At 43.2% G+C, this 25,620-nt stretch overlaps 1 protein-coding gene across 4 annotated transcripts in view; it reads left to right on the top strand.

Moving 5' to 3' along the window:
* LOC132880562 (SUN domain-containing ossification factor-like) overlaps positions 1–23,516 on the top strand; it is a 66,154-nt gene extending 42,638 nt beyond the window's left edge. For 3 of the 4 annotated variants that reach the window (XR_009653977.1, XR_009653955.1, XR_009653971.1), the window contains 9 exons: positions 4,305–4,360; positions 8,109–8,170; positions 8,286–8,351; positions 8,793–8,870; positions 12,633–12,717; positions 13,009–16,436; positions 17,944–18,091; positions 20,439–20,543; positions 20,663–23,516. Coding sequence is in view for 1 of the 4 variants with exons in the window: in XM_060913800.1 (XP_060769783.1) it covers positions 4,305–4,360; positions 8,109–8,170; positions 8,286–8,351; positions 8,793–8,870; positions 12,633–12,717; positions 13,009–13,225 (564 nt within the window). In the remaining 3 variants the exon portion in view is untranslated. Of the gene's footprint in view, positions 1–4,304; positions 4,361–8,108; positions 8,171–8,285; positions 8,352–8,792; positions 8,871–12,632; positions 12,718–13,008; positions 16,980–17,943; positions 18,092–20,438; positions 20,544–20,662 lie in introns of those variants that run through there. The other variant, XM_060913800.1, reaches the window with a different exon arrangement.
* Positions 23,517–25,620: the final 2,104 nt, after the last annotated feature.

Below are 25,620 nucleotides of genomic sequence, written 5' to 3'. Positions count from 1 at the left end.
CCACTCTTAGGCTTTCCGAGAAGCTGTGCTGTAAACTGGAAAGGGTTGTTGAAAAATGCCTTCCTCTTACGATGCTTCTCCCTCTGTTTCCTCCGTACTGCCTCTGCTCTATGTAGGCGAATTAGATTCTTCCGCACTTCTGCTTGGATCTGATTTAGAGCTGTTCTTTCCTTGTCACTTGCAATCTTCCACCTTTTCTTAAGTGCCCTTAGTTCCCCCCATGCCTCATTGATCTGGCGCTGTCTCCTGCTAGGGCCTGCTGCTGATCTGACAGTATTACCTTCCTTCACGCCGAATGTGTCCTGGCATACCTGGTAGACTAGTTCTACCATAGTCCTAATCTTCCTGATAGCTTTTAAAGTGTTGTCAAGGATGCTTCCTAAATCCTTATCCAACTGCGCCCATCTACAGTCTGTTGCTGGTGGAAGATTCAAGCGTGGTTTCCTCTCAAAGTCCTTCCAGCCTTCAGCTTCACCCCCTCTTGTCGTGCTCTGGAACAATTGCGCAGAGAGGTCCAGAGCACTGTGGTGTGCCTCCTGGCTCTGTTCCTCCACCGACTGACAAGCTGAGCTGGTATACTCAGAGATTGCTCTCTGAGACAACCCAGGTGCTTTCCGTTGCTGCAGTTGTTCTTTGCACTTGGTCTTTCCTTGATGAATACTGACACCACGCCCATTCTTAAAGACTCTGCCGCAGCTGGAGCATCTCCTCTCGTCTTCGTCCCCTTGTCTTGCCACGTCCATTCTCGTAGTCCTTATGCCACTGTCTGGGTCATTAGCCATGTGATCCATCCTTGTTGGCAGATTATCCCCCCCCCCCCTCCTCGGTCTGCCTGGGGGTATTCTCTTTGTTCAGTACTTGTAGGTTGCTTGCGCAGTGCTTCGGGATGCTAGCCCTAACACTATTGCTTGCCGTCTTTCCAGGCTGTCATCCGTTCTCTCACGGCTGTCCATGGGTCTTCCCCCATCGTCAATGGGCCTTTCCCCATGGTCACAAGAGTACAGGTGAATTAAACATCAGAGATGCTTTTGCTACAAGCAGGAACTGCTTGGGCTACTAGAATGATGTTGCTGAGGGATAGCAAGAACTCTATACTGGTGTTCCCTAATGAGGATGGTCTACGTTCCCAACACGTTGAGAACCCTTCTGCATCGTCAAACGTGAAAGACCGACTACAGTACCAGAAAGCAAGAAGAAAATACGTTGTTTATATACGATGGAAAGGAAACGCGGGACCAAACTAATAAATATCGGCGCTCAGCGAGCACCTCGGTGTGATCAGCTGTTTGTTTAGCGACAGAATGATGGAACTATCAGTGCATGCTCAAAAGTAAACCTGTGCATGTGCACACGGACTGCCTCTGTCTGCTTGACTGCGTGAAGCGAGCGATTTCATGCACATTATTTGCTTTAATCCCCTCAAATTAAATCACTTCTCAGCCACAAAATGGCCCGATATTACAGAAATAAACATATATCACAATGACCAAATTTCAGAGGGAACTAAAATTCACTGATTTTATGAAATCGAAAGGCAGTCTTGCTTTAATACAGTCATGTTTTTGTGAAAGGCTTTAAAGACTAGTTCTGCTTGGTGACTGTTTTGAGTGTCTTTTCCAGAGTATACAGTGAGCATTTTTGCTGCTGCTGCTGCTCACCATCGCTTTCTTTCTTTGTTTTTTCCCCAATCAGTCTTTGTTTTTTATTGATGTGTTTTTAATATCATGATTTATCAGACTTTCAGATTTATTATGAGCAGACTATTTTCTCAACTGTTTCTTTTCCTGTAATTCCCCCCCGCATCAGATGTTCACCAAGTACATTAAGATTAGCGCCTTATTTTTCTCAGGTGTGCTTGAATGACTGGGTGAAGAAATAAATAAATGGTGTCACTCATAGTAGAACCTCAGTGGATTATTGACTGCACCACACCTTCAGATTAGAGCATGTGTGGAAGTTTCTAGCAGAGGGTTTTGTGCAGAATGTATTTTCCAGATGAGGTTCTTATGCTGTGTGGTGTGGGTCAAATCATCTTGAACAGATAAAGCTGTATGCTATTGAGACCACCTCTGTGATTTAATTAAATTATGACCCCTTTGATTATACAACCCCGATTCCAAAAAAGTTGGGACAAAGTACAAATTGTAAATAAAAATGGAATGCAATAATTTACAAATCTCAAAAACTGATATTGTATTCACAATAGAACATAGACAACATATCAAATGTCGAAAGTGAGACATTTTGAAATTTCATGCCAAATATTGGCTCATTTGAAATTTCATGACAGCAACACATCTCAAAAAAGTTGGGACAGGGGCAATAAGAGGCTGGAAAAGTTAAAGGTACAAAAAAGGAACAGCTGGAGGACCAAATTGCAACTCATTAGGTCAATTGGCAATAGGTCATTAACATGACTGGGTATAAAAAGAGCATCTTGGAGTGGCAGCGGCTCTCAGAAGTAAAGACGGGAAGAGGATCACCAATCCCCCTAATTCTGCGCCGACAAATAGTGGAGCAATATAAGAAAGGAGTTTGACAGTGTAAAATTGCAAAGAGTTTGAACATATCATCATCTACAGTGCATAACATCATCAAAAGATTCAGAGAATCTGGAAGAATCTCTGTGCGTAAGGGTCAAGGCTGGAAAACCATACTGGGTGCCCGTGATCTTCGGGCCCTTAGACGGCACTGCATCACATACAGGCATGCTTCTGTATTGGAAATCACCAAATGGGCTCAGGAATATTTCCAGAGAACATTATCTGTGAACACAATTCACCGTGCCATCCACTGTTGCCAGCTAAAACTCTATAGTTCAAAGAAGAAGCCATATCTAAACATGATCCAGAAGCGCAGACATCTTCTCTGGGCCAAGGCTCATTTAAAATGGACTGTGGCAAAGTGGAAAACTGTTCTGTGGTCAGACGAATCAAAATTTGAAGTTCTTTATGGAAATCAGGGACGCCGTGTCATTCGGACTAAAGAGGAGAAGGACGACCCAAGTTGTTATCAGCGCTCAGTTCAGAAGCCTGCATCTCTGATGGTATGGGGTTGCATTAGTGCATGTGTCATGGGCAGCTTACACATCTGGAAAGACACCATCAATGCTGAAAGGTATATCCAGGTTCTAGAGCAACATATGCTCCCATCCAGACGACGTCTCTTTCAGGGAAGACCTTGCGTTTTCCAACATGACAATGCCAAACCACATACTGCATCAATTACAGCATCATGGCTGCGTAGAAGAAAGGTTCGGGTACTGAACTGGCCAGCCTGCAGTCCAGATCTTTCACCCATAGAAAACATTTGGCGCATCATAAAATGGAAGATGCGGCAAAAAAGACCTAAGACAGTTGAGCAACTAGAATCCTACATTAGACAAGAATGGGGTTAACATTCCTATCCCTAAACTTGAGCAACTTGTCTCCTCAGTCCCCAGACATTTACAGGCTGTTGTAAAGAGAAAAGGGGATGTCTCACAGTGGGAAACATGGCCTTGTCCCAACTTTTTTGAGATGTGGTGTTGTCATGAAATTTAAAATCACCTAATTTTTCTCTTTAAATGATACATTTTCTCAGTTTAAACATTTGATATGTCATCTATGTTCTATTCTGAATAAAATATGGAATTTTGAAACTTCCACATCATTGCATTCCATTTTTATTTACAATTTGTACTTTGTCCCAACTTTTTTGGAATCGGGGTTGTAGTATACTGTACGTCAAAGACCTCCAATAAGGGACTAACTACATATCCACTGTCCAGGAAAACATCTCAATCTGCTTCAGTGCACAAACTCAATCGCACCGTCTGCTGACTGCTTTGCTTCAGAGCCACGATAGAAAACCTGTTCGTGTGTTGTTTGGATGTATGAGCTGGGAGGATTTGTGTTGAAACATAACCCAGTTAATTTCATGTTCTAGACAAGGTTTAAAAAAAAAAGTGTGTGCGCTCTTTTCAATTAACTGCAACTAACAAGCATGAATGATACACTTGCTCTTACTTGCTTTGTGTAATGAGATTCACACATAAGGATGTCTGGTTAAGTTCATGTACTAAGTGGTGAATAGTATTTGATCGTTTCCCATCTACTCCACTGTCTTCTGCTGATTATCATTCTAACAGTCTTGTTTGCAATCCACGTTCAGCACAGAGCCTGAGAGAAATTAAGCATTCCTCATTATTTCTTATCATATAGCATTTTTATGACATTTTTTCATATGGATATTAAAGATCTATAACCTCCCTTCAAAGTGCAAATAATGCTCCCTTTTTTTGTTGCATTTCCATATGACTCTAGGTGGAGCTGTTGTCACACTTTGGGTCGGAGTACTTCTGTCCCCTCAGCTTGCTCAGGTGAGGGGGAAAAATGCTTTTCTCCAAAATTTTAGAATACTCTTTATTATATTCTACTACCAGGCTATCAGCTCATATACTGTGAGTAGAGAAAAACAAAATGACGGAGCACATCAAGTCAGATAAAGCACTTTATCAAGTACTTAAAAGAAACAGAAATAGCTAAAAGAATATAGTTTTGTTTTGGGTTTTTTTTCCCCCCAGTATCTCCAGTTTCACACTCCAGCCCAGTCGGTGGCGGTAATGCTGTGGCGATTATGATATAGGTTTATTTCTGTAAATCTCTCAAAATATCAGGCCATTCTGTGGCTGGGAAGTTATTTAATTTGAGAGTTCCCGAGCAAATAATGTGCATGAAATCGCTAGCTTCACGCAGTCAAGAAGACAGAGGAAGTCCGTGTGCACTTGCACAGGTTTACCACCTTCTTCTTTTGGGTTTTACAGTAGCTGGCATACAGTGTTGCATTACTGCCATCTACAGGCTTACCTTTGACCATGCACTGACAGTTCCATCATTCTGTCACTAAACGAACAGCTGATCACACCGAGGTGCTCGCTGACTGCCGATATTTATTATGCCGCTTTTCCACTACCAACGCGGCTGAGCCGTGCTGTGCTGAGTTGGGCTGAGTCGAGCTGAGGGGGCTGTTGGAGTTGCATTTCGACTACAACCGCGCTGAACCGTGCTGGCTGGAAGTGGGTGGACACATTGGGTGGAGTTAGCGAAAGTGGGTGGATGTCACGTGATGTCGTTAAGCAGCGCAAACAGTGACATCAGTGAGCTTTTAAGCGGTAGTCTCACAACCCGGAGAGTAAACAATAAACATGGAGGACATGGAGTCGTTAGTGTTGCTGGTCTTGGTGCTGTGGCTTGTTGTCACCGACAACGCCAACAGATACTGGCAAGAGCGTATAGATGAGGCGAGGCGCATAAGGCTTCAGAAATTCTTGTAATTCGTAATTCTTCTTCTTCCGGGTTTACAGATCCCAGCGTGCTCGCGGGGCGTGTGTGGGCATGTGAGGACACTCCTCCTCACCAATCAGCGCACAGGGGAGTGTCTCCTCACACCCCCAGCCTCACTCGGCTCGGTTTGGCTCGCTTCAGCCCCACTCCAAAACCGTGCGAGTTTTAGGGGCTAAGCAGGGCTGAAGTGAGCTGAGTCGTGCTGTTTTTTGGTAGTCGAAACGCGAGCCGTGTCGGGCTGAAGTGAGCTGAAGCGAGCTGAAGTGAGCTGAAAAAGGGTAGTGGAAAAGGGCCATTAGTTTGGTCCTGCGTTTCCTTTCCTTCGCAACATAACATCTTTTCTTCTCACTTTCCGTTACTGTAGTTGGTCTTCCATGTTTCATTCGCACACTCACATCCTCCATTTTTCCCTCCTGTTTCAAATTTGTATCCCACAATGCCTCGCGCAAACAGGGAAAGCCCACCATGTGATGCATGATGTCGTCTTGAATTGGGTCATGGTGAAGCAGGAAAAAATAGCAGAGAATTTAGGGCCATGTCACCAGACATTTAATTAATTGTTCTATTAAAAAAAAAAACTAATAAAATTGGAAGTCTGTGATTCAAATTCAGTAGCTTTTGATCCACTAAACAAAAGTAATTGGGTGTTTGGGAAAATCCTTTTTATGACCTACACTTGAAAAATCTGAAATGGGGTTTACCTTTAAGTTGGTTTGCCCATCGCCAAAACAACCCTAAAAACAAAACGAAGGCGCATGTTGCTGAACCATTCGAGGATGAAATAAAAACTCGACTCGAAAACAAAACCCCAAAACATCCAAAAAAGCAACAAAATATGGAATGAAAGTATTTGATAGTAAGAACTTTTTTTTTGTTAACAAATTGCTAGTCATTTTGCTGGTTTGTTTGCATTCTAAGTGGAAATGATTTTGTCAGATGTTTTGTATAAAGTTTTTATTTATCAGATTTGCAAAAAATAAAAATGCTCTGTTTCTCAAAATCCAGTGAATATAGATAGAATAAAACAGTTATTCCACTCAATCTCATCATACATGGCTTATAGCCAACTTGGTGCTACAGTGGTGCTTGAAAGTTTGTGAACCCTTTAGAATTTTCTATATTTCTGCATAAATATGACATCATCAGATTTTTACACAAGTCCTAAAAGTAGATAAAGAGAACCCAGTTAAACAAATGAAACAAATGTATTATACTTGGTCATTTATTTATTGACGAAAATGATCCAATATTACATATCTGTGAGTGGCAAAAGTATGTGAACCTTTGCTTTCAGTATCTGGTGTGACCCCCTTGTGCAGCAATAACTGCAACTAAACGTTTCCGGTAACTGTTGATCAGTCCTGCACACCGGCTTGGAGGAATTTTATCCCATTCCTCCATACAGAACAGCTTCAACTCTGGGATGTTGGTGGGTTTCTTCACATGAACTGCTCGCTTCAGGTCCTTCCACAACATTTTGATTGGATTAAGGTCAGGACTTTGACTTGGTCATTCCAGAACATTAACTTTATTCTTCTTTAACCATTCTTTGGTAGAACAACTTGTGTGCTTAGGGCCGTTGTCTTGCTGCGTGACCCACCTTCTCTTGAGATTCAGTTCATGGACAGATGCCCTGACATTTTCCTTTAGAATTTACTGGGATGATTCAAAATTCATTGTTCCATCAATGATGGGAAGCCGTCCTGGTCCAGATGCAGCAAAACAGGCCCAAACCATGATACTACCACCATCATGTTTCACAGATGGGATAAGGTTCTTTTGCTAGAATGCAGTGTTTTCCTTTCTCCAAACATAACGCTTCTCATTTAAACCAAAAAGTTCTATTTTTGTCTCATCCAGCCACAAAACATTTTTCCAATAGCCTTCTGACTTGTCCACGTGATCTTTAGCAAACTGCAGATGAGCAGCAATGTTCTTTTTGGAGAGCAGTGGCTTTCTCCTTGCAACCCTGCCATGCACACCATTGTTCAGTGTTCTCCTGATGTTGGACTCATGAACATTAACATTAGCCAATGTGAGAGAGGCCTTCAGTTGCTTAGAAGTTACCCTGGGGTCCTTTTTGACCTCACCGACTATTACACGCCTTGCTCTTGGAGTGATCTTTGTTGGTCGACCACTCCTGGGGAGGGTAACAATGTTCTTGATTTTCCTCCATTTGTATACAGGCTGTCTGACTGTGGATTGGTGGAGTCCAAACTCTTTAGAGATGGTTTTGTAACCTTTTCTAGCCTGATGAGCATCAACAACACTTTTTCTGAGGTCCTCAGAAATCTCCTTTGTTCGTGGTATATTTCCAAAAACATGTGTTGTGAAGATCAGACTTTGATAGATCCCTGTTCTTTAAATAAAAGAGGGTGCCCACTTACACGTGATTGTCATCCCATTGATTGAAAGCACCTGACTCTAATTTCACCTTCAAATTAACTGCTAATCCTAGAGGTTCACATACTTTTGCCACTCACAGATATGTAATATTGGATCATTTTCCTCAATAAATAAATGACCAAGTATAATATTTTTGTCTCATTTGTTTAACTGGGTTCTCTTTATCTACTTTTAGGACTTGTGTGAAAATCTGATGATGTATTAGGTCATATTTATGCAGAAATATAGAAAACTCTAAAGGGTTCACAAACTTTCAAGCACCACTGTACATGCCTTGTCGGCTATCAGCTCATATACGACTCAGTTTCATGGAATAACTGTTAAATCTCTTACTCTGAAGCTTTGAAGTCTGTGCCAATCAATGTTTTGTGTGTTAAGGGTTTTTGGCACAAGTATGATGGAAGAGTATGAACTGAATAACTCCCAGGATGAGGACGATGGTGAGAACCAGCTTTTTGACATAATCAGGAGACCATTTCTGTCTGTATCATAGGTTTTACTGGCAATTTACACTCATGCTATCCTGCAGTTTTCATTCTTCTCTTAAACTTGTAGATTATCCTCCTGGATATGTTCCATCAGACGACAGGTCTTCAAATACTCTGATTGGGTCTGCCAAAGGTGAATTCCAGTTGTAGTATTTCTTTCACGCATTCATTCGTTCATTTTCAGTCAGCACTTTTACTGAGGGTCAGGGTTATGGTGAACACTGAATGGGACAGCATCTATTGTAGTCCACCATGAGCATTCACAACTAGGGGAAATTTTTATTGTAACAAAGCCACCAGCATATTTTTGGCAAGTGGGGGGGAAATATTGAGAACGTGAAAATGCTGCCCCATAGTATTTTAGGTTTTTTATTTATTTTTTATTTTTTTAAACGAAGGATTTTCACAGAAAACCAAATATATTATGTCTCCTCAATGATGAGGTTAGTCAACATGAGGTATGGTCAGGTTTAACCACAAAAGTATGTTTAATATGAACCATTGTAGCCATCTTGCTCCAATCATATGATTGCTACAGCTGTTAAGCACTATATTGTTGTTTATTCATTTACAGATGTTATTCTTAACATGGTGAATAACATTGCTGCTAATGTGTTGGGTGGAAATCCAGAAGATGGAGCTCAGAGTGGAGGTAATTCTCTAACACACACACACACACACACACACACACACACACGCACACACACACACACACACACACACACACACACACACACACACACACACACACACACACAATCCTGTACCTATAGATGCTTGAAAAATGATCTATTCCATGGCATTTTATTACCTCCGCCAAGGAGGTTATGTTTTCGGAAGCGTTGGTTGGTTGGTTTGTTTGTTTGTTTGTCTGTTAGCAACATTACGGAAAAAGTAATGAATGGATTGCTCTGAAATTTTTTCCAGAGATGTGACTGGGCATAAGTAACAATCCATTAAATTTTGGCGGTGATCCGGATCACCTTCTGGATCCCGGATTTTTTTTAAAGGATTAATTTTTTCCCCATTTAAATGAATGGGTGCGTGACGCAAAAACCAGATTTTTCCTTCTGTAGGCCAAACTGTACAGTGTAAAGTAATGAAACTTGGTACACTGATAGAGGAGTGGACTCTGATTGATTTAATCAAGTTTCATGTTGGTACATCTCACGCTGTAGTGCTACCAACTGATCACAGCCTTATATGCGTTCATGCACGTAACTTTTGATCCGTATGTCTGATTTTCATAAGTCTGGCGCCGTTGGAATCCTTGGAGCTAGATGATTCCAACGCACCCTATGCCGTCATTATCAGCCTCATTAGATTTTCCTCCATTTTGAATTTTGTCCAAAGTGAAGGTAGAGTGACCCTGGCCGTACGTTTTGTCCGATCATCATGAAACTTGGCACACGTGATCTCCAGTCCATGCCTAATGAATGATATTCGTTTTGCTCTCATATGTTGAAGCATTCGCCTGTGGCAGCCAATCAAAATCAATGGCGAAGCCACCAACTAGGACGTGAGCTCATATCATGGAAACGCTTTGACATATCAAGACCATATTTAGTGGCATGACTTTGGACACCATCCAAACTACCCTCATCAAATATGGTGTCATTTGGCCACTAAGGGGTGTCACAATTGGCAAAAATGTATTTTGGCTCATATCTCAGAAACACTTTGATGTATCAAGACCATATTTGTTGAGATGACTTTGGGCACCAGTTCATGTACCCTCATCAAATTTGGTGTCATTTGGCCACTAGGGGGCGCTACAATGAGCAAAAACGTGTTTTGGGTCATATCTCTTTACGGATTTAGGATTACATCTAAATTTTCATGTTAGTGATGCTCTGGGATGTCCCTGTAAAGAACCTGGCCAGCCTGTCATGTCCGTATGAGAATCCGCCTTGTGTCTTGGCCAAACTTTCGCGTGTTGACATAAAACCTTGTCGTGTGGGCGTGCGGTCGCCTCTCTTGCCGGGTTGCCATGGCGGTGCACCTGAGCAAGCACACTTTCGCATTTTCCCCGGAAATGCATTCTAGTTATTATTATTATTACCTCCGCCAAGGAGGTTATGTTTTCGGTAGCGTTGGTTTGTTTGTTTGTTGGTTTGTCTGTTAGCAACATTACAGAAAAGGTAATGAATGGATTGCTCTGAAATATTTTCCAGAGGTGTGACTGGGCACAAGTAACAATCCGTTAAATTTTGGCAGTGATCCGGATCGCTTTCTGGATCCCGGATTTTTTTAAAGGATTCTTGGCGGAGGTCTGCGCTCTCTGAGTGCTTTTCTAGTCTACAAAAGAAAATGGTGTGGCTGCAGATTTGCATTCCAGCCTAATAGTATAAGCACAAGTACAGTGAAATTAGGTTTGCATCTTCCATTTGTTTAGAGAATGGGGGTGGGGGTAACAGACTAAAGGCCTCTGCATGCTCTTGCGACAAGGCTTTCGCAGATAGCTTTTCGCAGACAGTTGTAATTTATTGTTGAGCGGGGAGTAATAGGCGTGCGCGATGTTATTCACCAGCACAATGCAAGGGGGCGCGAAGTCGCTAGGAGTAGTTGGTGGGTGTGGTTAGTGGAGTGTTTATCCTCCGGTTACTTATAATGACTAGAACTTTTTTTTTTATAATGACTAGAACTGGAGTCGTATAGATGTACGTATTTCCTCAATCAACCGCTCTTCATGCTGCTCCATCTTCGCTCGTATTTTTAAAAATGCCGGTCGTGAAAACAAAACAAACCGGGAAAGTAGGGAAGCGGAAGTGCATGTACAGCGGATGTAGAGTGGACCAATCAGAGCCCTCTTGTCTGCGATGCTGTCTGTGAGGCTTCTGCGGTGGTCACAATTTTTGGGAGGTGCGCGCAGAGCGTCTGCGAAGGTGGGAGGGCTACGCAGACGCTATCTGCGACACCGTCTGCGAGGACTGGGTTGTCAGCATAAATTGGCCTTAAATCTACTGTTGTGTGTTTCTTCATGTAAGGTGAGAATATGTTTGCCAAAAGTGTAAAGCATGAGCTGTACCCATTGGTACTTTGAAGAATGTTAGTAGGCATATCGGGTGAAAAATCCAATCCAAATTGCTTGAAATGGTCTCACTGGATGCAGAACAACATACTTTTCACAGAATTAAGATATGTTGATCTGTTCTTGAGATATTACAAATCAAAGATTGAAAAAAAAGGCTTAATTTTTTAGAAACCTGCTGTAATATTCCGAATGAGGATCACATGATCCAAAATGGGCCTCATTAACCAATGAGATCAAATTTTTTTTTTTTTCTTAAGAGCTGTTCTATTTTTCAAGCTATTTACATGGAAATTGGCAGGCACATGGATGGTTGTATACCGAATACAAAGTTTGAAAAGTTAGTCAAAGCAAATTAGTATTTAATTCGTATTAATTATGCTATTTAGGTATAAATGTTAAATCGGTACACTTGATAAAAAAGTAATAAAAGGTTATTTCTAATACCCTCTTTGTGCTATGTAGGCTTTAGTATTTCTCAAAAGTAGGGCCCACTAGTGTTTGTTAAAGAGCATAAATGATAATATTCACAGCTTTCAAGGTGAATCTTGAAAAAACTGTGTGAGCCACATCCAATAAACAATTCCAATTAATTGAATTGAAATTGACACTCGCATTTCTGACGTCCAGTTTTTAAAAATCTCATTCCGACTACTAAGGTCTCAATATTTTTCATCAAAGCAACTCCAGTTATATTCTAAAATAGTTATTTACATGAATCAGTTTGATTTGAACAAATAAGTAGGTAAAGCTACGAAAACTCACTTCAGGGTCTCCCATGAATCATAACATCAGAACTAGCAGACGGACAATTTTGCTGAATACGTAATCAGAAACAGCGAGAGCGAGAGAACATCCCTATAAAAGGTATTGATCTTCACAAGTAATCCAGTGGGAAACTGATCAGAAGAGAGCGAGCCTGACCACTTTCCTGTGACTCAGAAAGCACCGGCAGTTTTCCAGCGTCACACGAGCAGAGTTTTTACTCTGTTGTACCAGCTTCAACCTGCCATTACTCCCTAAGTACTGAACAGATCTTAACGAGAGAAATTTCTTTGGAAGGCAGAGATTATAAGCTTTTTTAATTATAGTATTGATAATAAATTATTCAAGAGTTAAACAATGGCAGATTTGGAAACTTGGATGAGCGTCTGCATACAGAATTTTCACAGCACGGCCAGCGAGCGTCTGATATGCCTACTGTTAGTTAAAGTGGAATCAAGTTTGGCTCTAGCTTGGTTGTGAAGGGGGGAACCCCTGTAACCTCACCAGCCCTGTACAGATATGATTTAAAAACTTTAAATGCACAGGTTGCACAATGAACAAATGATTTGAGAAGGAATTGGTTGTTAGTCAGCTTAATCTTTACATTGTATTCAACAGGCAATTATTCCTCCCTGGATTTAAATTTGACTGAGACATCAGGAACTCCAGTTCCGACAGTTTCCTCAACCTCATCCAAGATTATGTAAGTTCTTGAGAAAGTTTATTTAAAACATTATATAATTCACAGGTGATACCAGTTACCAGTAAAAATGGTGGCTAAAAAAATAACCTGATTTTATAGCCAGTAGTACTATCCAAAGTCGCATAGCTTATTCTCTAGTACATGACTGAATGTTGCTATGTGCTAATGAGAACAAAAGACCAGGCACAGTTAGCAGTATGCAAGAGACAGCCTCCTGGTCTTCGGTTTCTGCCAGCTTTCATTTGTTGTTTAGAGTAAACTATTCCTTTGTTTTCCTTTTATATATTTCAGGATGGAGAGTTTGGAAGTGGACCAACATGAATTGAACAAAGTCACAGAGACCCCTTCAGTGACTCAAAGGAGAGACACGGGTCCCACAGCTCCTTTTTTTTTTTTTTTACTTTTTTTTTTTTTACTTTTTTTTTACTCACCAGAGCTTTTTTATTTTATTTTATTTATTTTTCTATTTTTTTTTCCTGTGTTTTTGTGTAGTTTGATGTTTGTTTGAGTGTTTTGTCCGCCAGTTGTGGTGTAGCTCCGGACCCAGTTTTGGGCATCGGTTCCCTCCAGGCCTTGGTTCGCCGTGGGCGATGCCTGCGCTCCCAGCTATGGACTGCAGTGAGCTCGCTGCTCATTTTACATCGTGGTTGTCCAGCGCTCTGCGCTTTAACGCTTGGCGTGATGTTCCGAGCGATGTTGCTCGGTGATGTCGCAGCGGCTTTGCAGGCGATTTGGGACATACCAGCGCTCTGTGTGGCGGAGCTTCTTTGCTCGCTTTGTGGATCCATGGCGTGGTGTTCGAGCGATGTTGCTGACGGCGTCACGGCGGCGTTGCTGGAGATGTGGGACTTGTTTCGTGCGCCTTTTGGTGGGACTGTGGCTGCTACACCACGGGAATTACATCCTGACCCCTACTTGGTGGACTTTTTATTATTCATTTATTTATTTTTTATTATTTTTTATTTATTTAGTTTTTCTTTCCTTGTCTATAATTATCCGTTGTTTGTGTGTGTGTATATGTGTGTATGTTTGAACCTCCTGTAAAGCGTCTTTGAGTACCATGAAAAGCGCTATACAAAACAGATGTATTATTATTATTTATTATTATTATTTTTTTTTCACAATGACAACATTGAGGAAAACAGAAGGGAGAAAAAAAACCTTGAGGTCACAAAGAAAATGCATATCACGGTCAGTACATGACTGATTAACCTATGTTGTTGGTTCTGTTATTCATGTAAATGGACCATTTCCCCCACCTTCTCTCTCCAATTTCTTTTTGGAGCCGTAGGGAATAGGTCATCTGCTCAAGGAGGTGTAAATGTTTAACAATGCCAACAAATGTGCCCACAGTAGGGGTGTCTTTCTGAAGCCAGTATTTAGTAATTGCCTTCTTCCCTGCAGCCACCAGAATTTTTAGGAGATACTCATCATCTTTGTCCAATCCCTCAGGAAAATTGCCTAAATAAAGATAAATGAATGTTGCATCCACACTAAAACCCAAAATCTTATCAATGACTTCTGTCACCTCCCTCCAGTAAGTCTGGATGGGGGGGCACAACCAAAATATATGAGCATGGTCCACCATGTTTTCTCCACATTCTCTCCAGCATCCCAGCTGAGTGTCTGTTTGTTTGCCTTTTTGCTTAGGAGTTATAAAGAAGCGAATCAGATTCTTCCAGCAAAAGTCTCTCCACCCCAATGAGTTAGTAGTAGTCGACTGTGTTTTCCAAGCATTCATCCATATGTCCTTTGTTATTACAATGTCCAGTTCTTTTTCCCAACGTTGCTTCACGTATTCTGTGGAGTCCTTCTTAAGGGATGTGACAGCACAGTACAGTTTACTTATCAGTCCTTTACTGCTCCTGCAGTTGTATGCATCAATAAACAACTGAACAACCTAAGACCATTCTTTCTGGTCAGAGTCCCTAACCTCTTTACAGAAATAATCAGAGATTTGCAAGTACCTGTAAAAATCCTGTCTCCTCAACCCATAGACCTTACATAAATGTTCAAAACTATAGAGTGTTCTGTCTTTAACTATTGTACATAGAGATGTGATACCATGATAAACCCATTGTTTGTATCTGAAATCATACAGTGATGGCTTATAGTCAGGGTCATAAGCAGGCCAACTGAGTAGTTTTACCTCCCTCTGGAGCTGATGGCGTTGAACAATTTCAAACCATATCTTCAATGATAAGTTCACCCAGTCACTCTCTGTCTGTGGTCTTGCCTTATCCCTGTCAGTACAACCTATTAATGATTGTAATGGGACATCTGTTAAAGATGTCTCTGTGGCAGCGGGGGCATGGTCAAGCGCCGGTCTGTGACAGGAGGGCGGATTCAGGGAAGGTGAGTGGCAGAATCACTACACCTGACTGCAATTAACCTGTGTTTGTGTGTGTCTTCCCAGTGACCGCGCCCTATTTAGGGAGGGAGAGCAGGGAGGCTCTTCCCCGGATGAGACGCTAGTCTGTGTGTGTGTCTCTATTTTGGGAAAAACACTGTTAAACTGAAAAGTGTGGCAATAAAGCCGATATATAAACCTGATCTCTGTCCTGCCGTCCTCTGTGCTCCACCCACTCACATCGAACTGCCACAGTGGTGCTGAAACCCGGAAGAATTGTGGAGCACCAGCCGATCAGCCCCATGGAGTCCTCCCCGTTCGCCGACCTGGTCCATGCCCTCGCCACGGCCCAGCAAAGCCAACACCAGGTGCTCGTCACCCTCCGAAAGGAACAAGAATGACGCTTCAAGGCCCTGGTGCTGGCCCAGCAAGAAGACCAAGAGGCGTTCCGGCACCTCCTCGCGTCGGCGGGGTCCACCAGCACTCCCACCGCGGGCCCGTCTCCCCTCACCGTAACCAAGATGGGTCCGCAGGACGACCCCGAGGCTTTTATCACGCTCTTCGAGCAAGTCGCAGAAGCCTCGGGGTGGCCGATGGAGAAGCACGCGGCGCGCCTCCTCCCCCTCCTAATGGGAGAGGCACAGCTGGCCGCGCTACAGTTCCCCGCCGACCGCCGGCTGGCCTACGCGGACCTCCGCTGGGCCGTCCTCCAGTGCATGGGGTGCACCCCAGAGCAGCAGCACCAGCGCTTCCGCGCTCTGCGCTTGGAGGAAGTCAGCCAGCCGTTCGTGTTTGGCCAGCAGCTCCGGGATGCCTGCTGGCGGTGGTTGAGGGCCGACAACCGCGATGCTGAGGGGATCATCGACCAGGTGGTGCTGGAGCAATTCATCGCTCGCTTGCCAGCAGGAACCGCGGAGTGGGTCCAGTGCCAACGCCCGGCGTCGCTGGATCAGGCAGTCGAGCTGGCGGAGGACCATTTGGCGGCTGTTCCAGCGGCAGGACAGCAGACGACGTCTTCTCTTTTCTCCTCTTCTCTCTATCTCTCTCTCTCTCTCTCTCTCCCCCTCCTCCTGTGTACCGTCCTCACCCCATTCCCCCATTGCGGAGGCGGGGGCCGGCACCACCCCAGCCGGCCCGCTGCACCCGCGGTGCCCTCCCGTTTCTCCCTTCTGTGTCTGTCTCTCCCCCCCTTCAGGTGAGTGAGCCCCAGAACACCGGTGCAGAGAGGAAGCCCGGGCCGGTTTGCTGGCGCTGCGGGGAACTGGGCCACCTCCAACAGCAGTGCATGGCCATGGAAGTGGGCACGGTGGTTCGGATCCCCGACGTGCCAGAAGCCGCCCTCGATCGGGCTGGAGCGTATCACGTACCGGTGAGTATTCAAGGGGATACATATCAGGCGTTGGTGGATTCTGGTTGTAACCAGACCTCAATTCACCAAAGCCTGGTGCAAGACGAGGCATTGGGGGGAGCACAGGGGGTGAAGGTGTTGTGTGTGCATGGGGATGTTCACAGCTACCCTTTGGTGTCGGTCCACATTTTTTTCCAAGGGGAAAAATTTATAGTGAAGGCAGCGGTTAATCCTCGCCTTACCCACTCTTTAATTTTGGGGACTGATTGGCCGGGATTTTGGGATTTAATGACATGCTTAGTAAAGAGTGGGTCCTACCAGTTAACGGGGAGGTCCCGGTGTCGCTTTGGCGGGAGCAGCTGTCACAGAGCCGTCTACGTCATCTCCGCGTCAGAGTGAGGACCCGCCGGCCCCTCCTCTCTCTCTTGGGGAATCCCTCGCAGATTTCCCATTGTGGAACACCAAACTTTACCTCGGTACGTCTAGAAATATCACCATTTATATCAACATACTGATAACGATCAGTTAGATAAGACCTGAGCCAGGAGAGGGCCATTCCCTTAACTCCCACAACATTTTCTAGTCTATCCAGAAGAATGGAATGATCAATGGTATCAAATGCTGCACTAAGGTCAAGCAACACAAGTAGCGAGACACAGCCCTGATCAGACGCCAACAGTAGGTCGTTTACTACTTTAACCAGTGCTGTCTCTGTGCTATGATGAGGTCTAAATCCTGACCGATACATTTCATGGATGTTATTCCTATGTAAATATGAACATAACTGCTGTGCCACAGCTTTTTCAAGGATCTTGGAGATAAAGGGGAGGTTTGATATTGGCCGATAATTGGACAGCTGACAGGGATCAAGGTCAGGCTTTTTAATCAGGGGTTTGATAACTGCTAGTTTAAAGGATTTGGGTACATAGCCAATCATAAGAGAATAATTTATTATTTTTAGAAGCGGTTCAATTACTCCAGGCATTATCTGTTTGAATAGATGTGTCGGTAAGGGATCTCGTACTCAAGTTGAGGCTTTTGATGTAGAGATTAATGAAAGTAATTCAGTTTCTTTTAGGGGAGTAAAACATTCTAACTGATGATCTGATACAGTTATATTGTTAACTACAAGGTCACTTTCATTGTCTAACCTTAAATTAGTAGTTTGAATTTTTTGTCGGATATTCTCAATTTTGTCATTAAAAAAATTCATGAAGTCGTTGCTACTACATACTGCAGGTGTGCATGTGTTGATAGTGGACTTATTCCTGGTTAATTTTGCTACAGTATTAAATAGGAATCTAGGATTATTTTTGTTATCTTCTATTAGGGAGGAGAAATATGTTGATCTCGCAGCACTAAGAGCTTTTCTATACTTCAGGAAGCTCTCCTTCCAAGCTAATTTGAACACTACCAGTTTTGTTTGACGCCATTTACGTTCCAATTTTCGAGTGGTCTGTTTTAATGTGTGAGTGTCATCATTATACCAGGGTGCTAATTTTTTGTCTCTGACCATTTTCCTTTTTAGAGGAGCTACATTATCTAAAGTATGGTGGAATGTTGACTCTAAACATTCAGTTGCCTGATCAAGTTCCGCAGGGGCCGACAGTGACCCAATCAAAGCCGACAGCTCTGGGAGACCATCCATAAAGCTCTGTGCAGTAGTTGACGTGAAAGTATGTTTAATACAGTAGCGTGGTGAGGTGCATATATTATTACTCAGACATAGTTTGAATGAGATGAGACAATGGTCTGAGATAACTTCAGACTGTGGAAGTATGACTATATTGTCTACATTTAATCTGAATGTTAGTATTAGATCAAGGGTGTGACCACCATTATGGGTCGGTCCTATGACATTCTGCTTAATCCTGACTGAATCTAAGATGGACACAAACGCTGTTTTTAAAGGGTCTTCTGGGTTATCGAAGTGAATATTAAAATCTCCGACAACTAAAGCTTTGTCTAAGGAAATAACCAGATCTGAGATAAAATCTGCAAATTCAGAAAGAAACTCAGAATATGGCCCCGGGGGCCTGTAAATAATAAGCAATGGAATTAACTGGGTAGACTTATTTTTCGAGGCTACATACATTATATGAGTATGAAGAACTTCAAATGTATTAAATTTATAACCAGGTTTTTGTGTTACACCTAGATAATCGTTATAAATAACCGTGATGCCGCCTCCTCTGCCAGTTAGACGAGGCTGGTGTATATAACTGTATCCAGGAGGACTCGCTTCATTTAATGCTATATATTCATTTGGCTTAATCCATGTTTCTGTTAAACACAGTACATTAAACTCCTGATCAGTAATGAGTTCATTAACCATTAGCGCTTTAGATGTAAGAGATCTAATATTTAATAGCCCCACCTTTAGATCAAAGGTGCTGGCAGCAGCTGTACAGTCAGTATGATCTAATTTTATATTGATTAGGTTACTGGAACAAACTCTCTGAAAATGTCTACCTTTTTGTTGAGCTCGGGGAACAGACACAGTCTCGATGTAGTGGGCCCCGAGTGACGACTCTGTGCAGCTAGCAGACAGTCGGTTTAGCCTGTTCGTCTGCTCCCTGGCCTTGGCTCTGGATTGTCAGAAATTAACTAGGCCTGTTCTGAGACTATGACCTATGCTGCAGGAAATGAGAGCAGCACCTTCCCGAGTGGGATGGATACCGTCCCGCCCTAACAGGCCAGCAGTGCCCTCAAAATTAGCCCAATTATCTATAAAGCCCACACTGTTTTCAGAGCACCACCTGGACAGCCAGCAGTTCAGCGACCATAACCTGCTGTAAGCTACATCGCCACGCCGCATTGGGATGGGGCCAGAGCATACTACAGCATCGGACATCGCCTTCGCTAATTTAAACACCTCTACAAAGTTACTCTTAGTAACCTCAGACTGACGAAGGCGTATATCATTAGCTCCTGCATGGATAACTATCTTTGAGAACCTGTGCTTGCCTAGGACCCTAAGATTACCTGCTATATCTGGCACCCTGGCTCCCGGTATACACCTGACTAAAGCTGCTGGTGCCCCTAAAGGCTGAGCTAATTTCATGTGCCGTATGATAGAGTCCCCTATAACCAGAGCTCTTTCAGGTTTCTCAGTGGGTGCATCACTAAGGAGAGCAAACCTGTTCGACACGTGACGCGGAAAGGAGTGGTGCTCCCGTGGGCGAGCCTCAGCAGGAGCTTTGGCTCTACGCTTATGCCGCCGAGCCGTCACCCATTCGCCCCACTGTAAGGGCTCTAATGCCGGAGTTGGGGGATTGCTAACTCCACCTAGGGCATCCAGACTTTCCCTAACAGAAACTACACTGTTCTCACGCTCACTAACCTGCTCTAAAGCCTGGACATGCGCTTCTAGCACTGTAATCTTCTCCATCAGAGAGCTAACTAATCTGCACTTATCACAAATAAAGCTAATAAAGCTATCGCTAGTGACGGAGGAAGAATGACTAAACATCCTGCACTCAGCACACTGAACAGGCTGAAGGTGTGCCATGATGAAAAGATTCACGTACCTTAAATGAAGATCTGTTGATATTAAAGAAGATCCGATGTGGATGGCCTCCGCTTGTGGTCTTTACACAGGAGGAGAGAAAAAGAAGCTACATTTATTAATACTAATGCTAACAAAACTGCCTTCAAACACATAACTACATATTTACTTACAACATAAAAACAGTAACATCTTTCATCTCGGACATAATCATTTGTGAAATTTGTGCAGTGTAACACTTAAAGGTAGTAAAAGTCCGGCATCTTCATGATTTGCAATTCTTTCCTTACCATTTATTAGAATACTGAACTATCTAATTTTATGTAAGGGTTTGGCCTTTTAAACAAGCAAAAACATGGAGTGGTTCTCAAAGATGTTCCATGCTGCAACCTCAATCTGCATCCTGTTTTTCATCGGACACTGGCTGATCATCAGCTGTGTGAAAATTTCAGTGGGCTTGACTACAAAGCCAGAACAGCATCTTATTAATCTGACTTTTTCTTTCCTCCCTGTAGGATCAGAAACAGACGGAGTCTTTACAGGTACTGCAAAGGCAGCTGGAGAATGTGACTCAGCTTCTTGTTAACCTGTCGCTACAAGTGAGCCAGCTACAAAGAGAGGTATGGAGACTCTGCCCTTACCACAACTACTGTAAACGTGCAAGTGTTTTGAACGGTATAGATTGCATTTTATGTTGATCATTAAACTGTTGATGGGTGAATGGTGTTGTGTTGTGCAGGTCTCCGCGAGTAGATCTCGTGAAAGGGGGAGGAAATCCCTGTGAAACAGCAGGCGATGGTCAGGATGTAGGGCCCCCCTGGTGGTCAAGGCAAACACACAAAACGCACCGCTCATGTGAGCTAAAGTCTTCGCCACCATCTCTCAGACACGGCCCTCACAAGGTGACCCAATCCCAACCAAGCCCTGCAACATAAACTTGGTCAGCTTCACACAAATCACGACCCTGCCGTCGTTGGACCCCACAAAACATGCACAAACCCGTTGCGACGAGATTAGTGCAGACACCGATCAACCAAGCGCCACGGAAGACCAAAATTCTGATGAACTTCAGTTCATGCCTTTGTACACCGAGTCTGGTGTCGAAACACCCGACATCATGACTCCCCCTAGTGGCCACAACTCTTTGAAAAACCTCCCTCTATCCATTGACTCGTCTACAGGCACCCATTTCCCTGCTGGTGTAATGGCTGCGCTGTGGAACATGTTAGGCGTTCAGGCGAAATTACATATTGTGTACCACCCTCAATCCTCTGGTCAGGTTGAACGAGCCATTCAAACCATTGTGAGCATGCTGCAGAAGTATGTCACCCACCATGGTAAAGATTGGGATGTGAAACTTCCCTTGGTGTTAAGGGCCATTAGGTCCACCCCTCATCACACCACTGGAGTCACACCCTCTGGGATGATGACTGGGCAAGAGATGGTTCTCCCCCCGCATCTCCTGTACAGACCAGAGGACATGAGTGTCACAATTGCATATACTGCACATCAATATGTCACCGACCTACAACACCACCTACAGTCAACCTTTGCATGTGCCCAAAAGAATCTCGATTCGAGCGTAAAAGGACAAAAGGCCTACTACGCCCGAATCTCAGAGAAGTTCCTACCACCCTGGTCGAGACCTTTCGATCGTGGGAAAACTGTCCCCCGTCGCGTATCGCATTAGGACATCCAGGCCTAGTCAAACTCCATGGCAATCAAATCAAGCCTTTTGAACAGTCCTCACTCCAAAAAAAGGGGGGAGATGATAGTTAGGCCCATCCTGTACACCTAGCTTGTACACCTCACTCACCCATAAGCGTACACTGACATTCCCAGTCACATTCACCAACGCAATACCTCTCCAGAAGATTAGATTTACCAACCCAAACACTAATACTTCCTTCCTTCTCTTCTCTTATTTTATGCATAGGAAATTAAACACTACATGTTTCATGTTAATGTTTAATTTGTTTTTATTAGATGTGGTTTTGACCTAGTTAGATAGAGTGATTATATGCCCAAAATGCCTCTGCCTCCAACTGTCTTACTGGAACTCATGAGTTTACACAGTCTTCACAGGACACCATGAACTGTACAGAGCAAGGCTGCCTCAAGGACTATGGACATGTGGACTGTACGGTACTGTGCTCTCAGTGCTACAACTCCATCATACCCCTGAGACCAAAAGGGGGATCGTAGGTACAACACACAGTCCCTTTAAGAAACTACATTTCCCATCAGCCAACTTCCGCGTTGACCCACGTCACACCTGGGCGGCATCACCTATGTCACATCCTCCAGGAAGCCATAAGTAACCCGGAAACTTCCAACTCGGTCTCTTTTGGCGCCGTGAATTCAACACGGACACAAGGAGGACTTCTCTCTCTCTCTTTTCTGTCTGGACCAGCTGTCTGCAGACACAGAGATCCGCTCCGCCGAGCAAACCCAGATAAAGATGTCTTTCTAACAAGAATCAGAGTTTTGTGCTTTTCTTTTACTTACCTTTGGCCACGGTAGACTCTAGAATCGCGCGATCTTGACTCAGATTGAATATAACCGGTTTCATTTGTTCCTTATAAGTATGTACGACTGCAGCCCAAGCAGTTAATTTAAAGTTAGAAGCGACTGGATCCTTCTAATTAAAGCGCTGTGCACATTGTCTGATCATAGACTTTCTTCTCATCACGAGCGACCACGCGTCGGACCAAGAAATTCTCTGTGCTTCACGGAGGCCTTCACAACGGTGAAACTCCAAAAGTCTCGGAACATCTCATAATCTCGCATAGAGGCAAGATACTGAAGTAAGAGACTGGCATTTGGGCAGAAAAACTAGTCTTAGGAATTAGCTTTTTGAAGTAGTGTGAATTTAAACTCAGGAACGGTTTAATTGTGTACACTGTAAAAACTTAGGGTGCTGAATTAATTATTGTTCTACTTTTGTCCTCTCAATTGTTTAATAGATAGGCTTTGCATGCTCTTTTCCTTTCTAACACTTTAATTTCATTATTTACACATATTTTGACCTCATCAAGATTTCAGTGAATTTGGTAATGTTATAAGCTAGTGGGTTAGCTGCTACAGCTAATTCTTTTGTCTCATTAGCATCTAGGGCTAATTGTATTGTCTCAAGGGACCACGAGGCCTCACCACGTGGTCACACTCACCCAGAGTTAATTCTTTTGTTTAGGCCACAGGCCTCACACACACAAACACATCTTAATTAGCAACCAAAGCTAACTCTCTTGTTTTACTTAGAAACACATGGTCACAAGGCCTCACACACACAAACACATCTTAATTAGCAACCAAAGCTAACTCTCTTGTTTTACTTAGAAACACGTGGTCACAAGGCCTCACACACACAAACACACCTCAATTAGCAACCAAAGCTAACTCTCTTGTTTTACTTAGAAACACGTGGTCACAAGGCCTCACACACACAAACACACCTCAATTAGCAACCAAAGCTAACTCTCTTGTTTTACTTAGAAACACATGGTCACAAGGCCTCACACACACAAACACATACATATACACACACACACACACACACACACACACACACACACCTCATTGTTTGCTGAAGATTTCAACTGCTATTATTCATTTTTATCTTTGTTATAATAAATTCAGTTATTACTGAAACTGTATGTTTATTTGTTGTACCGATATTTTTGGAAGTCGCCCAATCTCAAAAGAATTCCAAGGTGCATATGAATTATGTAATATGGTAAGTGATCATAATAATTTGGAATATACCATAATTTAGCTGTTTGGTAATTTATTATTAAGCACCAAAATTAATGGTATTAATTAATGAGACTGATTTAATGAGATTATCAATGAGACTGATTTAATGAGATTATTAATGAGACTGATTTAATTAGATTGATCACTTAAAACTAATTGCACCTACAACGTCTTGCTGCATGACTCACCTTCTCTTGAGATTCAGTTCATGGACAGATGTCCTGACATTTTCCTTTAGAATTCGCTGGTATAATTCAGAATTCATTGTTCCATCAGTGATGACAAGCCGTCCTGGCCCAGATGCAGCAAAACAGACCCAAACCATGATACTACCACCACGATGTTTCACAGATGGGATAAGGTTCTCACGCTGGAATGCAGTGCTTTCCTTTCTCCAAACATAATGTTTCTCATTTAAACCAAAAATTTCTATTTTGGTCTCATCCGTCCACAAAACATTTTTCCAATAGCCTTCTGGCTTGTCCACGTGATCTTTAGCAAACTGCAGATGAGCAGCAATGTTCTTTTTAGAGAGCAGTGGCTTTCTCCTTGCAACCCTGACATGCCCATTGTTGTTGTTCAGTGTTGGCCTCATGGTAGACTCATGAACATTAACATTAGCCAATGTGAGAGAGGCTTTCAGTTGCTTAGAAGTTACCCTGGGGTCCTTTGTGACCTCGCCGATGATTAAACGCCTTGCTCTTGGAGTGATCTTTGTTGGTCGACCACTCCTGGGGAGGGTAACAATGGTCATGAATTTCCTCCGTTTGTACACAGTCTGTCTGACTGTGGATTGGTGGAGTCCAAACTCTTTAGAGATGGTTTTGTAACCTTTTCCAGCCTGATGAGCATCAACAATGCTTTTTCTGAGGTCCTCAGAAATCTCCTTTGTTCATGCCATAGTACACTTCCACAAACACGTGTTGTGAAGATCAGACTTTGATAGATCCCTGTTCTTTAAATTAAACAGGGTGCTCACTCACACCTGATTGTCATCCAATTGATTGAAGACACCTGACTCTAATTTCACCTTCAAATTAACTGCTAATCCTAGAGGTTCACATACTTTTGCCACTCACAGATATGTAATATTGGATCATTTTCCTCAATAAATAAATGACCAAGTATAATATTTTTGTCTCATTTGTTTAACTGGGTTCTTTTTATCTACTTTTAGGACTTGTGTGAAAATCTGATGATGTTTTAGGTCATATTTATGCAGAAATCTAGAAAATTCTAAAGGGTTCACAAACTTTCAAGCACCACTGTACATGTCCTTGAGGTCACTGAGACATGGATGAGTGGGAATAAGATCTAGCCCACAGTTCAAGTCAAAGCCCTTTGAGAGTAAATGCTTTAGCTTTCACAACATTCTGTTCCCAAAAGCTGATGTTCCCAAAGTCTTTACACAAAGGTTTTCTTGCGTCTGTAGTTTTTTTAAAACTGTTTTTTTTTAAACTGCCAAGAATTCCATGCCAAGCACCCTGATAAACCAGGCCCTCACCACTCAAGAAAAAGTATTGCTCCCAGAATGAGCTGGTGTGTGTGTTACTGTATCATGATGTCACCTTGCACCCCATGAACATTAATTAAGTTATTAATGTTAATGGGGGGCGGCACGGTGGTGTAGTGGTTAGCGCTGTCGCCTCACAGCAAGAAGGTCTGGGTTCGAGCCCTGTGGCCAGTGAGGGCCTTTCTGTGCGGAGTTTGCATGTTCTCCCCATGTCCGCGTGGGTTTCCTCTGGGTGCTCTGGTTTCCCCCACAGTCCAAAGACATGCAGGTTAGGTTAATTGGTGACTCTAAATTGACCGTAGGTGTGAATGTGAGTGTGAATGGTTGTCTGTGTCTATGTGTCAGCCCTGTGATGACTGGCGACTTGTCCAGGGTGTACCCCGCCTCTCGCCTGTAGTCAGCTGGGATAGGCTCCAGCTTGCCTGCGA

The sequence above is a fragment of the Neoarius graeffei genome, chromosome 1, assembly GCF_027579695.1.
Source record: "Neoarius graeffei isolate fNeoGra1 chromosome 1, fNeoGra1.pri, whole genome shotgun sequence".
NCBI lineage: Eukaryota > Metazoa > Chordata > Actinopteri > Siluriformes > Ariidae > Neoarius > Neoarius graeffei.
The sequence above is the reverse complement of the archived record's forward strand: the minus strand, read 5'-3'. Positions and strand labels throughout refer to the sequence as shown.